This window comes from Coccinella septempunctata, chromosome 2 (assembly GCF_907165205.1).
Source record: "Coccinella septempunctata chromosome 2, icCocSept1.1, whole genome shotgun sequence".
Classification (NCBI taxonomy): domain Eukaryota; kingdom Metazoa; phylum Arthropoda; class Insecta; order Coleoptera; family Coccinellidae; genus Coccinella; species Coccinella septempunctata.
Genome location: NC_058190.1, coordinates 5,963,767 through 5,979,976, shown reverse-complemented (window position 1 = coordinate 5,979,976; position 16,210 = coordinate 5,963,767). Strand labels below are relative to the sequence as shown.

The window sequence follows — 16,210 nt, the reverse complement described above, 5'->3', positions numbered from 1 at the left end:
GAAATTTTGATAATTCTTTTCTTTTCTATTTGTTTTTTTTTTGTGCAATGGAGTTTTTATTGTAAAATTTAAGAGTGTAATAAATTCTTAATGGAACATATAAACTTAATGAATAATTTAAAGGGAATTTCCCACAAGGGTGATTATACGGGCAAAGCTTTTCCATTTCTTCTTTCAATTTAATCAGAACATTGTTTTGAATTGACAAAAGTGGAAAATTTGAGATGAAAGTACTATCCATTTGGTTTATATAAGTATTCATAAAATTAATTTGGAGGCAATTTTAAATTGCTAAACAATTCATTCTCTTTGTGATTTCTAAAATGAAAATATAATGTTTCATTAGTCAGTTGACTTTGGCTTTGCGAAAATTCATCACATAATTTGTATCAATGTTTTTCTAAACATTTTTCAATGAGATACTCAAAAACATAAGACAACACATTATTTTCTGGTAATCAAGTTCTGAGTAATCTTTAGGGTCAACTTTAAGAACTTCTGAGAAGACATTTGTCTCTATTGTGACTTTAGGGGAGGCATCTTTTATGCAAAATTATTTTTGAATAAACTTTTGAACTGGAGTAGGATTTGTGGCATTTCCTCCTTGATACCTAATATTGCCAAAGAAATTTTCTAGTGCATCTTGGTTTAGGTATCTAGTGCACATAAATTTCATCTTACCATTCATTTCTTCCCAAAGTAATAATACAGCTCTAATTCTTAATCGAACATAGAAACTTAACAAATAATTTGAAGGAAATTTCTCACAAGGGTGATTATAAGGGCAAAGCTTATCCATTTCTTTTTTCAATTTAATCCCAACATTGTTTTGAATTGACAAAAGTGGAAAATGTGAGATGAAAGTACTATCCATTTGGTTTATATAAGTATTCATAAAATTAATTTGGAGGCGATTTTAAATTGCCAAACAATTATTCTCTTTGTGATTTCTAATGTGACAATATAATGTCTCATTAGTCAGTTGGCTGTGGCTTTGCGAAAATTCATCACATAACTTGCATCGATGTTTTTCTAAACATTTTTTATTAAGATACCCACACACATAAGACAACACATTCTTTTCTGGATCTACTTTAAGAACTTCTGAGAAGACCTTTATCTCTAATGTGACTTTAGGGGAAGCTTCAATTTTTAAGTCATCAAAATTAATGAGTATTTCGGACAAATCTTTTATGCAATTTGCTTCTTCCAACTGCTCAAAAAATTGAAGACAAAAATTCTTTTTGAATAAACTTTTGAACTGGAGTAGGATTTGTGGCATTTCCTCCTTGATATCTAATATTCCCAAAGAAATTTTCTAGTGCATCTTGGTTTAGGTGTCTAGTGCACATAAATTTCATCCTACCATTCATTTCTTCCCTAAGTAACAATTATTATAGAATTATAGAAACTTCTGACTAGAAGATTCGGATTGACTTATTCATGCCATCCTTATGTTGAATGACTATGCTTCCAGCGAAGAGTTGAATGTTCATAAATCAAATGGAAAAATTTATGGTTATGGAAAATTGAGAAGGGAGGACAGGTATGGTAGCAGGGGTGGAAAAATGTAATTAGATTTGTTTTGTAGATGTCAAGGCAACTTATGAATTCTTTCGTTTATCAACTGAAAAATTGCAGCTTTTTTGCTGGATAAAACTGGTTCAACAGGCTTACCTTTGCAGTAGCAAATTTGTGATTTCCTTCTATTCAGCCTAGCTCGTAAGGAGTTGATTGTCCTCTTCATATCTTTTTGTCTCTTCTTAGAGATTTTGAAAATTTTTTCGAATGTGAAGTTCCAACGGGTGCACGCAAAGGAATATCTGAAAAAAGAGAAGTTGTGGTAATCTAATTATATAATGAAATAATTTATTTAATATAAGATAAATAAGTAGTGCTCCTTATTATTTTTGTGACAGATATGTACGAAGACTTAGCATCAGTATTTGAAATTACACTCTCAAGCTGCTTGCTTTCCATCTCAGGTGGTTCCTCCATCAATGGAATGATTACTGCATACAGAAAATAAAATATTGAATATATGATTATTGAGTAATGCATTCAGTAATGCATTGCGGATATGTAGGAAGACTCACCATCAGTATTTGTAACAATATGCTCTCTTTCCATCTCAAGTGGTCCCTCTGTTAAGGGCATGTTTACTGCATACATAAAATAAACTATTGAATATATGATTAAGAAATAAAGCATTCAGTAATGCATTGCAGATATGTAGAAAGACTTACTATCAGTATTTGTAACACACTCAATATGCTCGCTTTCCATCTCAGGTCTTGGTTCCTCCATCATTGGAATGCTTACTGCATACAGAAAAAAAACTATTGAATATATGATTAATGAGTAATGCATTCAGTAATGCATTGCAGATATCTAGGACGACTTACCATCAGTGCTCATTTTATCAGTTTCAAACTGCTTACTCTCCATCCCACCAGGTTCTTTTGTCGGCCCCGTCATGCAATGGATGCTTCCTGCAAATAGCAACTCACATGGATGGAATTATTTGAATTGACTTGCAGTAAAGTGTTCACTACACATGGTGTACCGTTTACTGAAGTCAATGTCTTCACGCCCTGAGAATTCTACCCACTTTAAAGCACTGAAAATATAAATCTAATCAATACCCCACTCACGTGGTACGAGTTTCAATACTTACGTTTCCATTTTCTTCGGCAAAGTTAAAAAACTGATATTCGGGGAACTCCTCTTACTGCAGTTTCCACAGTTCCGCACCATACAATAATTGCTGTAAGACATGTTGAGCAGAGAGTTTATATAACAATTTTGAAATCGTTTTCACTGAGAAAAAACACAAAAAACCGTACGAAATCAAAACAAAACAGCTAGGTTATGTATGAAAACAGCCATGTGCGATCATCATTCTCCAATGTGGACTGGAAATAACTCACAAAATTTAAAATTTTGTTTCTGCAAATGGCCCCCGAATAAATATTTTGACCATTCCTAGTATTTTAGTACAACAATTGAACCACTAGATGGCGCTCACGCTAGTGTATACGCTTGGTTTCCTATCTTCCTAGTTCTATAATCTTGCTTGATACCTAATATTGCCAAAAAAAATTTCTAGTGCATCTTGGTTTAGATATCTAGTGCACATAAATTTCATCCTACCATTCATTTCTTCCCAAAGTAACAATACAGCTCTAATAGTTTGTCTCTAACCTTCAATGAATTTGACAGTATTTGTTATGTCTTTATTATACCCTTTTATTATCCTAAGACTCTCAAAAATGCCCAATAATTTCAAAAGGTGATCTTTTTGATCAGTGGTGCCTTGAAAAGGTATATTTGAAAGTTTCGGTGCTTGAAAATTTGATGCATTCAGAACATCGAACAATTTATCAATTCGTGCGATGAACTCCGGCGTATGAATGGCATCAGCGGGTAGATAATAGAACGATACAAGTGTTTCTATCCCACATGCTACCGTAGTACTAAAAACTTGAGCAGCCAAAGAAACATTCATTTTTTGGAATGAATTGGGATTGATAAAGAGTTCTGAGATCCGAGGAATTAGCCGATTCCTTCTACCCACATCATAATTGAACAATTTTTCTATATAGATCTTCTTAATTACCTTTTCTCCTAATTTGAAATTGTCATGTCCATAAGAAAACTACGTTTGGTGATTTACAAATTTATTCGATATACAATTTCTCAATCTCGACTACCAACATAAAATCTTTCCGAATACTGAACTCTCCAACGCATGTGGAAACCTAGATAATTAATTAATCATGCGCACACAATATATTACAATCTCCCCCATTTAAATAAGTACAATTTGATTTAATCAGAAATTACAATAACATCTTAATCTAAGAATTCAAATAGGTATGTATTTTAATTTTTTAAATTTTATAATTTTTGTTTTTTTTTGTTATTTTCATAAATATCACAAATACGATCAAAATTAATTTAACAATATGATTCCAAAATAATAATTTACAATCAAAAATTTTTATTTTTTATTTATGTAATATAGAAATAATCAATTAATAGAATTAACTATTATTATACAATATACAATCAATTATCATTACTATACAATTATTATGCAATATATAATTAATTACAATATACATATAAACAGAAATACTGGATCTTAATTTCATTTATTTAAATTTTTCAAGCGTTCAGATCTCCTTATACTTATATCATCTTTCAAGTCTTTATTTATATCATTGTCATTATTTAAAAATTTCAACATTTGATTAACATGTCTTTTTATAATTCGTCCTCCATCACATAACAAGTTAAATGTAACTGGTGATAATTTTTCAACAATTTTTGCTTGAACTCGGTGCCTCTTATTATTGTTGTAAACATCTACTAAAACCACGTCACCCAACTTGAAATCAATTTTACTTATTTTATTTTTATCTGACATATTGAATTGTTTAAAAGATGTTTCACTGACTAAATTTTCTCTTAAAAGATGAAACCTCGTTTTAATCTCCCTTTTGAAAATAATATCTGATGGTGATTTTCCCGTTGTCGAATGCTTCATTGTACGATAATCAAACAAAAATGAATTCACAGCAAAATTTAATGACGACTTACCCTCTCCTGTAATTTTCAAAACCTTATTTTTAAATGTACCCACAAAATTTTCTGCTGCTCCATTAGTTGCTGGGTGATAGGGTGGAGAATATGTGTGCCGTATACCTAACGATTTCAAAAATTCATTAAACTCTTCACTTGCAAATTGTGGACCATTGTCTGAGACTAAATGATCACACAATCCAAACCTTGAGAAAATAGAATCAAAAACTTCAATCAATTTGCTAGCTGAGGTGTTATTTTTCATATTTATAGCTTCAGGCCATTTACTATGTGCATCAACTATGACTAAAAACATATTTCCTTGAATAGGTCCTAAAAAATCAGTGTGTAACCTGGACCATGGGTTAGATGGAAATGGCCATTGAAAAGTACTGATTTTGTTATTTTGTTTTCTATTTTTCACACATAACTCACAACTATTTGCTAATTTTTCTATATCATCGTCCAAACCCGGCCACCAAAAAAACGAACGAGCTACTTGTTTCATTCTAACAATACCAAAATGAGACTGGTGAAGTGATTTCAATAAAGTTTTTCGCAATACTTTTGGTATTATTAGTCTAGAACCTCGAACAAGACATTCATTCTCAATACTTAATTCTGTTTTCTTATCGAAATACATTTTCTCTTCCAAAGAAATATCATTTGAATTTTCTACCCATCCAAACATTAACTTTCTTTTCACATCACATAAAATCTTATCTTTTTTTGTTTCTTGCTTAATCAAATTTAAATCAATCAAATTACTTTCATTTTCAATAAAGTTTATAACATCTAATTCAGAATCAAACACAGCCATCTTATCTCGTACTGCTAACCTGGAAAGCGCATCACAATTACTGTTTTTAGATGATGAAATCAATTCAATCTTGTATTTGAAACCCGATAAAAAATATATCCATCTTAACAACCTATTCTGAACTGTAACATTCAATTTCTTCGAATTACCAAATATATACTTTAAAGGTTGATTATCAGTTTTAAGAATAATTTCATTACCAACAATATAATGATAAAATTTCCTAAACCCGAAAATTATAGCTGCTGCCTCTTTATCTAGAATAGATCTATGTAATTCATTATGAGGTATTAATTTAGAAGCAAAGGCAATTGGTCTCTCTGTACCGTCTGAAAATCTGTGAGACAAAATAGCTGACAACCCTGAGTAACTTGCGTCTGTAGCCAATACTAAAGTAATATCTTGCTGATATGGAACTAAAACTTTATCCGATGCTAATTCCTTCTTTACCCAATTAACTGCTTGATCACAATTAGAATTCCAATAAAATTTGCTCGCTTTCAAAACATCGTACAACACCTTTAGTTCATCAGCTCGCTTATACAAAAATGACTCGTAAAAATTTACTAACCCTAAAAATGCTTGAAGTTCTTTTTTAGTTTTTGGAGAAGGCATATTAACAATTGAATGAATTCTACTAGGAGATGGTGATAAACCTTTTTTGTCCAATTTGAATCCTAATATCTCTATTTCAGATCTGAAAAATTCACATTTTGATTCGTTTACTTTAAGTCCTGCTTCATTCAACTTATAAAATATTTTTTCTAAATTATCGAGATGCTCTGAATCATTCTTGCCTGTGCAATAAATATTATCTATGTAAATTTCAATATTCGGAATACCTTTCAAAATATCAGTAACAATATCTTGACATTCTGCTGGGCTGGAGGCTACACCCTCTGGCAATTTTTTGTACCTGAACAAACCTTTCTGTGTGATTATTGTCAATGGATCTCTACAATCTTCAGCAACTTCAAATTGCATAAATGCATGTTTTAAATCAATTTGGGACCATTTGGTTCCAACCTGTAACGTCTGAAATACTTTTTCTTTCAAGGGTAATGGATATCTTTTAATAATTATTTGAGGGTTCACTGTTAATTTAAAATTTCCGCATAAACGAACTCCTTCCCCTTTCACCACAGGAACTACTGGAGTAGCCCATTCACTCACCTCAACTTGTTCCAAATTACCTATTCTTACCAAACGATCGATTTCTGCATCTACTTTGTCTTTCAAAGCGAAAGGGACATGATAAGGTTTACATTGAATTGGTTGATAATCTTTTTTGAAAGTTAGTTTAATAGATTTACCTTTATATTTACCTGGGCTGTTGTCAAACAATTGGGGATATTTTGATTTAAAATGTGAAATAATACTGTTATGATCATTCAAGCAATTCAACGTAAACTGAGGTTTAAAAGTTATCGGCCACATACCCAAGGCTTGAAGCCATTGCCTTCCTATTAAATTTTTCCCGTTACCTGCCAAAACGTAAGCTTTCAAATTTGCTTCAACCCCTTCGAAATGCACCTTAAGATCGGTCAACATGCCCATTACATTCAACTTTGTTCTGTCATAGCTGGACAATGAAATATCTGCCTTGTGGATTTTCTTAGCTGCAAAATAATTAGCTACCGTTTTTTCTGAAAACACAGTCACATGTGAACCTGTATCAACTTCCAATTCTACCTGATTATTATCAATAATTAATTTCAAACTATGAGGTTCTACCACAATATTGTTTACCTGAAATTCAGTAAAATCGTTTTGCTGCATATAATAAAAATCTAAATCAGAACTATCCAAATCTTCATTTTCTAATATGTTGTCATTGACTAAATTAATTCCGTTTTGTTTTTTTAGACATGCTCTATCAATATGACCTTTTACATTACAATAATTACAAGTTTTCCACCTAAGTTTACAGTCTTTTGCGAAATGATTAAATCCACCACAACAATAACATTTATTATTATTACGCGTTTTTGAGGTTATATGTACCTGAGAATTGTTTGACACATTCGACCTACGGCTGCCGTTTCTGTCTTCTCGTCTGTAGTTACTGCTCCTGTTATCGTGTTGTCTTTGTCTATTGTCTCTGATGAGTTTCTGGCTCTGGTCTTTGGAAGTGGAAGCCGCGGCTGCGTTGTTTGGTTGCGAAGATTTGAATTTTCCTTCTGCGTTTCCGCTTCCCCTTCCTCTGTATTGTTGATGATTGGAATATTTTGAACCAGCCTTATTCATGTAAAAAATTGTATCTTCAGACACAGCATCTGCGGACTTCATTGATAAGGAATTTTTTATAGCTGCTTCTCGATCCTCCGCTATCTTCACCGCACTTTGAAATGTTAGATTTTCTTGACGAAATAATTCCACTTTTGTTTCGTGATTTATGAGTCCAAATACAAATTGATCACGAAGAGCAATATCAAGGTCCTTGAAATTACAATAAAAAGATCTTTCTTTCAATTTTGTAAGGAATGCGTGTATCGATTCCGAAGGTAATTGTTTCGTGGTGTAGAATTTATTCCTTTCGGAAATTTCTGAAGGCTTTGGATGAAGATGAGAGTTCATGATATTAACTAAATCAGAGTAGGAAAGATCTTTAGCCTTTTTTGGTGAAGTTAAATTGCGAAACAACATGAAAGTCTCTTGACAAACTCTTGTTAACAGTTCTGCACTTTGTCTTTCCGGCGGAATACACTGACACTCGAAAATTAATTCTAGTCTTTCGATAAAAACTTCCCAATTGTCTTTGTTTAGGGTAAAACTTATTTTATTAAAGTCAGACATGTCGCACCGGTATAGTTCCTTCTTTGTGAAAGTTTCGTTTTTTCCACGAAGTTTTTTGACGAGCGTTTTTCGTAAGTTATCAACACTATCAGTTTCACTCACAGTAACGTTATACGTTTTTAGTTTTTCAATTAGTTCTTGTTTATTAAGTTCGTACACCCAGCTCACTCTCACTTCACTGGATGGACTTCTTCCTCTGGAACTAGGTTGAGAACTTGCAGCACCATCTGCGTCCGACATACTCTTTCAAATTCATAAGCCGGAATAATAATCCAACTATTTTTACCATAATCCTCGTCGCCAGATTATTGTCATGTCCATAAGAAAACTACGTTTGGTGATTTACAAATTTATTCGATATACAATTTCTCAATCTCGACTACCAACATAAAATCTTTCCGAATACTGAACTCTCCAACGCATGTGGAAACCTAGATAATTAATTAATCATGCGCACACAATATATTACAGAAATTATAATTAAAAAGATTGTTCCTTGTGCCCTTCAGTAGATGTGGGGTATCGAAAATATGAAAAATTTTTCTTCCATCAATATAGAAATAAGGCTCATCAATCTCCTCTGAAAATTTAGAAAAATTTGAACCTTGGTTACTTATTAATGCCAAAATATTCAATCCTATCTGACTCAATTTTCTTATGCTTGTGGTTATTATCTGATGCAAATATTTCACTTCACAAGAATTATGTGCTGCTTCCAATTATGTTGGATACCCCTCGCCATGATAGCCAACACACAATTTGTCTCTAATGTTCACCTTTACTTCTGTTTAACTTTAAAATAATGGCGAGTTGCAAAATCTTAATTATAACTAAGAAAATAAATAACATTTTGTTAGCCTTATATGGACATTTTATCTCTAAGAGACCATAAGGTTAATTATTTTTTAATAGAATTCCATCAGCAGAATATACCAGCCAAATTTCGCTTCTGCATATTATTAGGCCCATCTTCAGTACTGACAACCCTGTCTTCTTTTCGAAAATTTCTCGAGCCAATGGTTCATATTTTATACCACGTCTGGTATAAACATTCGAGAATTGCTTGGGATAGAAATATGTTCTACATTTCTGTTCCAAATCATTTTTCGAATAAGTATACAGATCATAGCATGGAGAACCAGTGACTCGAAATTTTCTTTCTTGCTCCCAGAAAGCCTTATTGGATTCAGTTGCCATACATACATTTAAAGAATCGAACATAGCCAATTCACTGTATGTGATAATACACTGAGGGCATTTGAAATTCTTCAGAAAATCAGAATTTTCTGCATTTCTATTAACCATTTTACATGTTTCTGTGCTGAACATCTTAGTGGGTGCCTTATTCAAATTCTTCATTCTGAAAATACATGAAAATTACAGATTCAAAGGTTCAAATGAGATTGTAGTTATTTACTTATGAGATGCAATGCTGGATGAAGGCATCTTATTTATTATTATTATTAACAAATTTCCTTATATCTTCTCCATCCTGTGATGATAGTTGATGCACAAGGGAAGCTTCGTCTTTTAGGCAATTCGTTTCCAAAAGTGGAATAGCTTGATATTTGGATTTCGTCTCATTTTTTTTCTTTTTTCACCAGCATTTTAGGTCGGTGCTTGAAATTTTCTCAAGTTTGAGAAGGTCAGTCCTGAAACAAATAACTAACAATTATACTGTGTACATATGATTGTCAAATTGCAAGTCCCGATTCAGACGTCAAATACATTGGATTTATACAACCTGGTGCAATATAATAGAATTGCTGAGACATGTTTGCACCTCCCTCCTAAACCGGCCTTACAAAAACAGGTAAATGCTGATATTATGGCCGAACCTTCATCGATTATAATTTTCTCCTTAATTTCGTGAGGATCTGAGGAGAGAGAGGGCCGATGTTTTTGCAAACACAAACCAAAAATTTCAATGACTCTGCTACTCTTTCCCAAATTTCCACACATCGTAATATGATGATGGCTCGAAACTCCAATTTTTCGATTTTCACAATTTCGGTGGACATCTTCTTTCTTTCAATTTATTGCGTAACTCTGGTTTACTTTTTTTACCTCAAACTTCACACTGACACATCTAATGAGTTATTGTTCGTGGCTATGCTAACGCAATATTTTTTTTATGCGTGGAACTGGTCTAGGCTAACTAGATATCAATACATCCTCGTATCTCTTACTTTGGAAAAAAATATTTTTTAGAACATATACATATTTAATTAATTGAAACGAAGTACTGCAGTGTGTAGTTTATTAAACTTCAATTAAGAACCGAGCGCTTTCGACAATGTCATCATCAGGGTTCCCTGGAAGGGTAACTATGATTATTACAAGAGAGAGAATTTATTTTGATGATTACCCGTCCAGGAATAACACCACAGGCGGCATGCGGAAGAGTCAATGCAAATTAAAACTTGAAACTTTAAAACTAAACGCTAGAATCGGGTCCAGTTTTTGCCAGAAGGAACAAACGAATACAAACGCAAACATCTGTCATTCGACGACAAGACAGATAAGTGACCTCCAAACGAATGAAGGGTGACTTATGACAGATGAAACAAGTGGCACGCAAATCAGTGGTGCCACCCTACAATAACATAATCTATGAACACACACAGTGTCAACAAACAGACGACAAATTAATATAGCACACTAACAACCGTTGAAACACGTGTAAAGCAATGAAATTTCATTTTCATTAAACAAACAATTGTTTCTGCAGTCTCTTAATGTCTTTATACGTTTCTCAGGAACTAATTTCTTTCTTATCGATACGTATTCTTTACCGGCACTGTGGGCAGTTTTTCTAACATTACATTTCCAATTTTCAGGATTTCTTACTCTCTTTCGTTTTAGTGATTTGGGCATTGTAGTTTGGGCAAGTTCGACTGCATTATCCGCACAAACGTGTGCATCGGTTTCACTAGGCAATGTAGTTTTGGCATGTTCAGCTGCATTATCCTGGGACGCCTCATCAGAAAATTCGCTCTCAGAAGTGTTGTGTGGTGGTAAATATTCATTGTCTATGTCGGAATCATATCCATCAAACCTTTTGAAAATTTCTGGGAAGTTTTCTAGAATTCCTGCAGCTGCAGCACTTGCAGCAGCTTTGTGTTTGTTGATCTTGTTCCTAAAAGGCCACAAAATTCATTCATCATAAACCCAAAAACAAAATGAAATAACAATCTTTATTACCTTAAATGAGCAAGTGTTTCGTTTTCAGATTCAGAATCGTTTGAATGGCTATCCATATCTTCCAAGAACTCTTCTCTAAAATATTGAAATATACTTTCAATACATTATTTCATCATAAATAAATTCAACCTAACCTCACTTTTCAATTTCCAATTATTATTTATCCTCTAGCTCTTTTTTAACTCACTAATACCTGCACAGTTTATATCATTGAGTCTTTTCACTTCCTATTCACAGACGCACAATGTTTTTCAATTGATCTTTCGACTATTAACTTCACAACGATCATTTTCCGACCGGATACGTAGAAGTTCTGGTTTAAAAATGACAAAATTGTATGTAGTAGGTATGCTGAATATATTATACTTTTGTTGCTGGTGGTATGTGTCACATACCACTTAGTAATTATGATTTTTTCCATACAACTATGTAACAAAGTTGTATGTGTCACATACCACTTCGTAATCGTGATTTTTTCGATACAACTATGTTTTTCTGGTTGTACACAATTCAAGATATAACATGGAACCTTGGAACTCTGTAGAGTGACGATCCCATGCACATACAACAATGTTATACCAAAAACGCAAAATCGTAAAAAATGCGACATACAACAGTGTAACTCTAACGTGACGAGATGTAGAGCAGAATATTTCGAATGTAATAGTAAGAAAAGGCATAGTGATGGAGTGAATGTTGAGAGGAAAGTTATGTACATGATATTCTAACGAGCCACATGCAAAAAATGATTACTTTTTTGTTGTATGAAAAACGTACTGTACCTTTTGAGACTTTAATCGAGTGATTATTATAAAATAATAGGTATTATTACATTCGAATTGACTGAGAAGGTTGAGAGTGCACTAAAAAATCACGTTAACAATTCACAATTCACTTGAGCGAACGAAGAATCTAGAATCGAATGAATTGAATTGAGCAGATTCAACAGGTTCCACCGGTTTTTTTGAACAGCTGATTGATAGCGATTTAAAGGTTACGTTCACAGAAGCATGTAACGATAAACGTAGTCACTGAGTTGATAGAGTTGTGCACCGAGCTGATAGAGTTGGGTTAAAAATTACTCCACGATATTATCAAAATCTTCATCATCTAATGATTCCAATTTCATAAAAATCTCCTTCATTACAATCAACAATTAAAATCCTATGCAAAGCTATTCCCATCACCAAATATTCCTAGTTTACCTCTCGTTTTTTGCTTGGATCTAGAGTAAGAACAGTATTTTGGTTCTGTATCGTCTCATCTAGGAATTCTTTGATTTCTGTCCTCTTCTGTACTCCACTTGTTGATGGTTCATCAATAGATGGATAATTTTCAGCAATACCTGGACCTGGAAAAGAATCGCTTCTCTTTTCGATCAGAGCAACTGCATGTATGTGTTTACATAATGCAGTTTTTACTGTGTATTCTGGACAAGTACATTTGTATTTATGAATGCAGATTCTACATTTATCACAATACATAGTTCCACAATCATCATCACACAATTCATTATAATCGACTATATAAAATTGGTCCCCCACCTTACTTGAGAAAACCTTAAACTCACCAGAATCTAGACAGACAACTTTCTCTAAAACTTCTTTTTCTGTCTTTATATGAGCCTCTCTATTAACTCTAGATTGGTAGAAATTAACATTTGACCTTTCAGACTCGATGACTCTTCTCCACATTTTTTCATTAACAAGGTCTTCTAATAAGTCTAATAACTTCTCGATTCTGGAATTGATAGGTTGTCAAGTGAAAAGAGTAGTTTATATATATTAAATTGTACCGTAAATTTTGATGTCCCTTCATTTTATTATATTTAAGTACTTTATGTAGGCTCTCAATAGCCATATTGGTATTTATTCCTACATTTATTCTGTGGCAGTGGGCCCACATCATAATTCTCTCATTGCACTGGAAATAATGACTGAAAATAAAGAAAGTATTGAAATGATTTTGACCATACTGACTATATGGTAATTTACTTCTGTAAGTATTTCAAGAAATCCAGTTCATTTTCTTCTTCAAGATATTTAAAATATTCATCTTTCAATTCTAGAAATTTTGAAATACTGGTCTCTTTCAAGATATTTCTCATTCTTAGTTTCATTCCTTTCTTATTATCCGGTTTCTTCAATTTATTCCTTTCTTGAATATTCCAGTTTTTGATGACATGCCAAGTGCAGAGTAAGCGTCTTGGCTTTTCAACATCATCCATTGCTTCGCACCAAGCATTAAAATATTTTATGTCATCATCTGTCATAATGTATTTGCACCTTAGGGACACTTGAAGTCTTGCTTTTAATGACCTGAAAAATATTTTCTGGATCGTTTGATCCATACGATTACTTATCAGAAATGCTACTGGGAATCCCATATTATTTTCATTCTTGACTAAAACTGTGGTGAGTCCCCAATTCCTGATATTTGTTCCATGGATGCCGTCAATGCAAATGATTTTGCTGTATTTTCTTAGCTTTTTTTCCATAATTTTATTCATGAAGGTTGAAGCGAAATCCTCGTTTCTCAGCTCAGGGTAATTTTCCCCTAACAAAGTTGAAATATCAGGAAAATACAAATAATCAGTGAAAAAATATTACCTATCTGTTTGAACAAAAAAACAGTATTTTCTTCTTGACTATTCATTTCTCCTACTTTCAGGGCTGTTACTGTCATGTCATCTGTATCACGCTGTTTGTTTATATTGAATTTACGTATAATATATGCAAGATCCCCTCTTGTTAATAAATTCATTCAGACCAGAGAAATGTTTTAGCGGGAGATGCGCTGCACTCTGATTGGTCGATATGATTTGGCATCTTGGAGACAATTAATGTATGCCCTTTTTCCCCCGATCTTTCTCTCCCACGCTATGGGTGGTACCAAAACGTCCCAAAATCGAAATCATTGAACGATCATTATTGCTGAGTTGAAAAATCAGCGTTCCCAAGCTCGGTGGTTACAACAAAACTTCGGCTACTTTGAATTCTGAGAACTGTTTTCCTCTCAGGTTCTCCAGACTAATAAATCTTTCTTAATCTACATGACTGACCGTTTTCACCCGTTCTGAAGTCCTTATCACCAGATATTGGAATCAATTACATAGGCCGGCGATCGCCGGTTGCTCTCCGAAAACGTACATTGTATGAATAGAATATCTGCGGATTTTCTGACTGAGTGACACTAACTCTTCCAACTCTTATCGAGCTGGTTATTATTTAAATTCCCGCGACTTGATACCGCCTGATCTCAAGCGCCTCAAGGTGTCATATTTCCACTTAATAATCGCCTCTGCAGCACGGCTGCAACAATGTATAAAAATTCTAGGGATACCTCTTTCGAATTATGCCAAATTTATTCGGAATCTCGTATTCCGATTTATTACAATACTCCCTCCTTTAAAAAAGTTTTGGCATTTGATGCCCTAACTCTTTCCTAAAACTAACTTTCACAAAATTGAGTTTCATAAAAGAATTTATCTCACAATTTATAGTTCCTTCCCTATTACTCAACCTACTACTGTTCTAAACCACTAAGGTGGTTTGTTCTCCGCACAAAAATAAAAGCAAAATTCATAACTCTCCCGGTACCACTTAGCTATCCTCTCGCATCGTTCTCACATCCTCGTAATCATATGGAATAACTCTTCAGGTGAAAAACCAAAATTTACCTCAGCTAGAAAAGTTCCTTTACACTGCACGCCGGTTTTTCTCTCCCACGCTATGGGTGGTACCAAAATCGAAATAATTGGACGATCATTCTTGCTGAGTTGAAAAATCAGCGTTCCCAAGCGCGGCGCTTACGAGAAAATTTCGGCTACTTCGAATTCTGCGAACTGATTTGTTCTTAGGGTCTCCAGACTAATAAATCCCTTCAATCAACATGACTGACCGTTCTCACCCGTTCTGAAGTCCCTATCATTGGATATTGGAGTCAATTACAGATCTCCTTACTGACGGTCATGAAAAAACACTTTCAGCTCTTATCGATCAGGTTATTATTTAAACTCCCGCGTCTTAATACCGTCTGATTTCAAGCGTCTCAAAGTGTCATATTTACAACGCCTTTGCAGTTCTGCTGCAACAGTGTATGAAGCTTCTAACGATACCCGTTCGAATTATGCCAAATTTATTCGGAATCTCGTATTCCGATTTATTACATCCGACAGAAACGGATATTTTTCGGAGAGCCAGGGGGCCACTCTTCACTTAGGGGCCCTAAACGCGCGCTTAGTGCACTTCTGGGATAATCCGCCACTGATAAAGCCTAAAGCTCTCCTCTGCGGCTTCACACAAATCTGACAGTAGGAGGGGCTTTAATGAAATTTCCATATTGCTTCCGCCCTTGCCATTGAGAAACTATAATTTCAGTTTCAAGTGCACTTTTGCATTTTGTGCACATGACACACTTCTTTATTTTTCTAGTCTGATATATCCTACCACATCTTCACAATAAGAAGTTAAATCCCACACAGCAGATGAAGAAAAATTATAATTCCATTTGCTATGTGATAGGGGAGACCGGGGCTAGTTGACTCATTTTTGAGATTTTTTTTTAGAGAAACCTAGGCAAATTCTAATGAGTCACTTTTGCATTTTGTGCACATGACACACTTCTTTATTTTTCTAGTCTGATATATCCTACCACATCTTCACAATAAGAAGTTAAATCCCACACAGCAGATGAAGAAAAATTATAATTCCATTTGCTATGTGATAGGGGAGACCGGGGCTAGTTGACTCATTTTTGAGATTTTTTTTTAGAGAAACCTAGGCAAATTCTAATGAGTCACTT

At 33.8% G+C, this 16,210-nt stretch overlaps 2 protein-coding genes across 2 annotated transcripts; both read right to left on the bottom strand.

Moving 5' to 3' along the window:
- Positions 1-12,412: 12,412 nt before the first annotated feature.
- Positions 12,413-13,021, bottom strand: LOC123308112. The gene is made up of 2 exons (XM_044890660.1): positions 12,613-13,021; positions 12,413-12,557 (listed from the first exon to the last, which is right to left on the bottom strand). The coding sequence occupies exons 1-2, from the start codon at positions 12,889-12,891 to the stop codon at positions 12,486-12,488; spliced, it is 351 nt and encodes a 116-aa protein (XP_044746595.1). The 5' UTR covers positions 12,892-13,021; the 3' UTR covers positions 12,413-12,485.
- LOC123306372 lies at positions 12,984-13,703 on the bottom strand. Its single transcript, XM_044888347.1, has 4 exons — positions 13,402-13,703; positions 13,203-13,343; positions 13,045-13,147; positions 12,984-13,001 (listed from the first exon to the last, which is right to left on the bottom strand). The coding sequence occupies exons 1-4, from the start codon at positions 13,677-13,679 to the stop codon at positions 12,984-12,986; spliced, it is 540 nt and encodes a 179-aa protein (XP_044744282.1). The 5' UTR covers positions 13,680-13,703.
- Between the last annotated feature and the right edge of the window lie 2,507 nt (positions 13,704-16,210).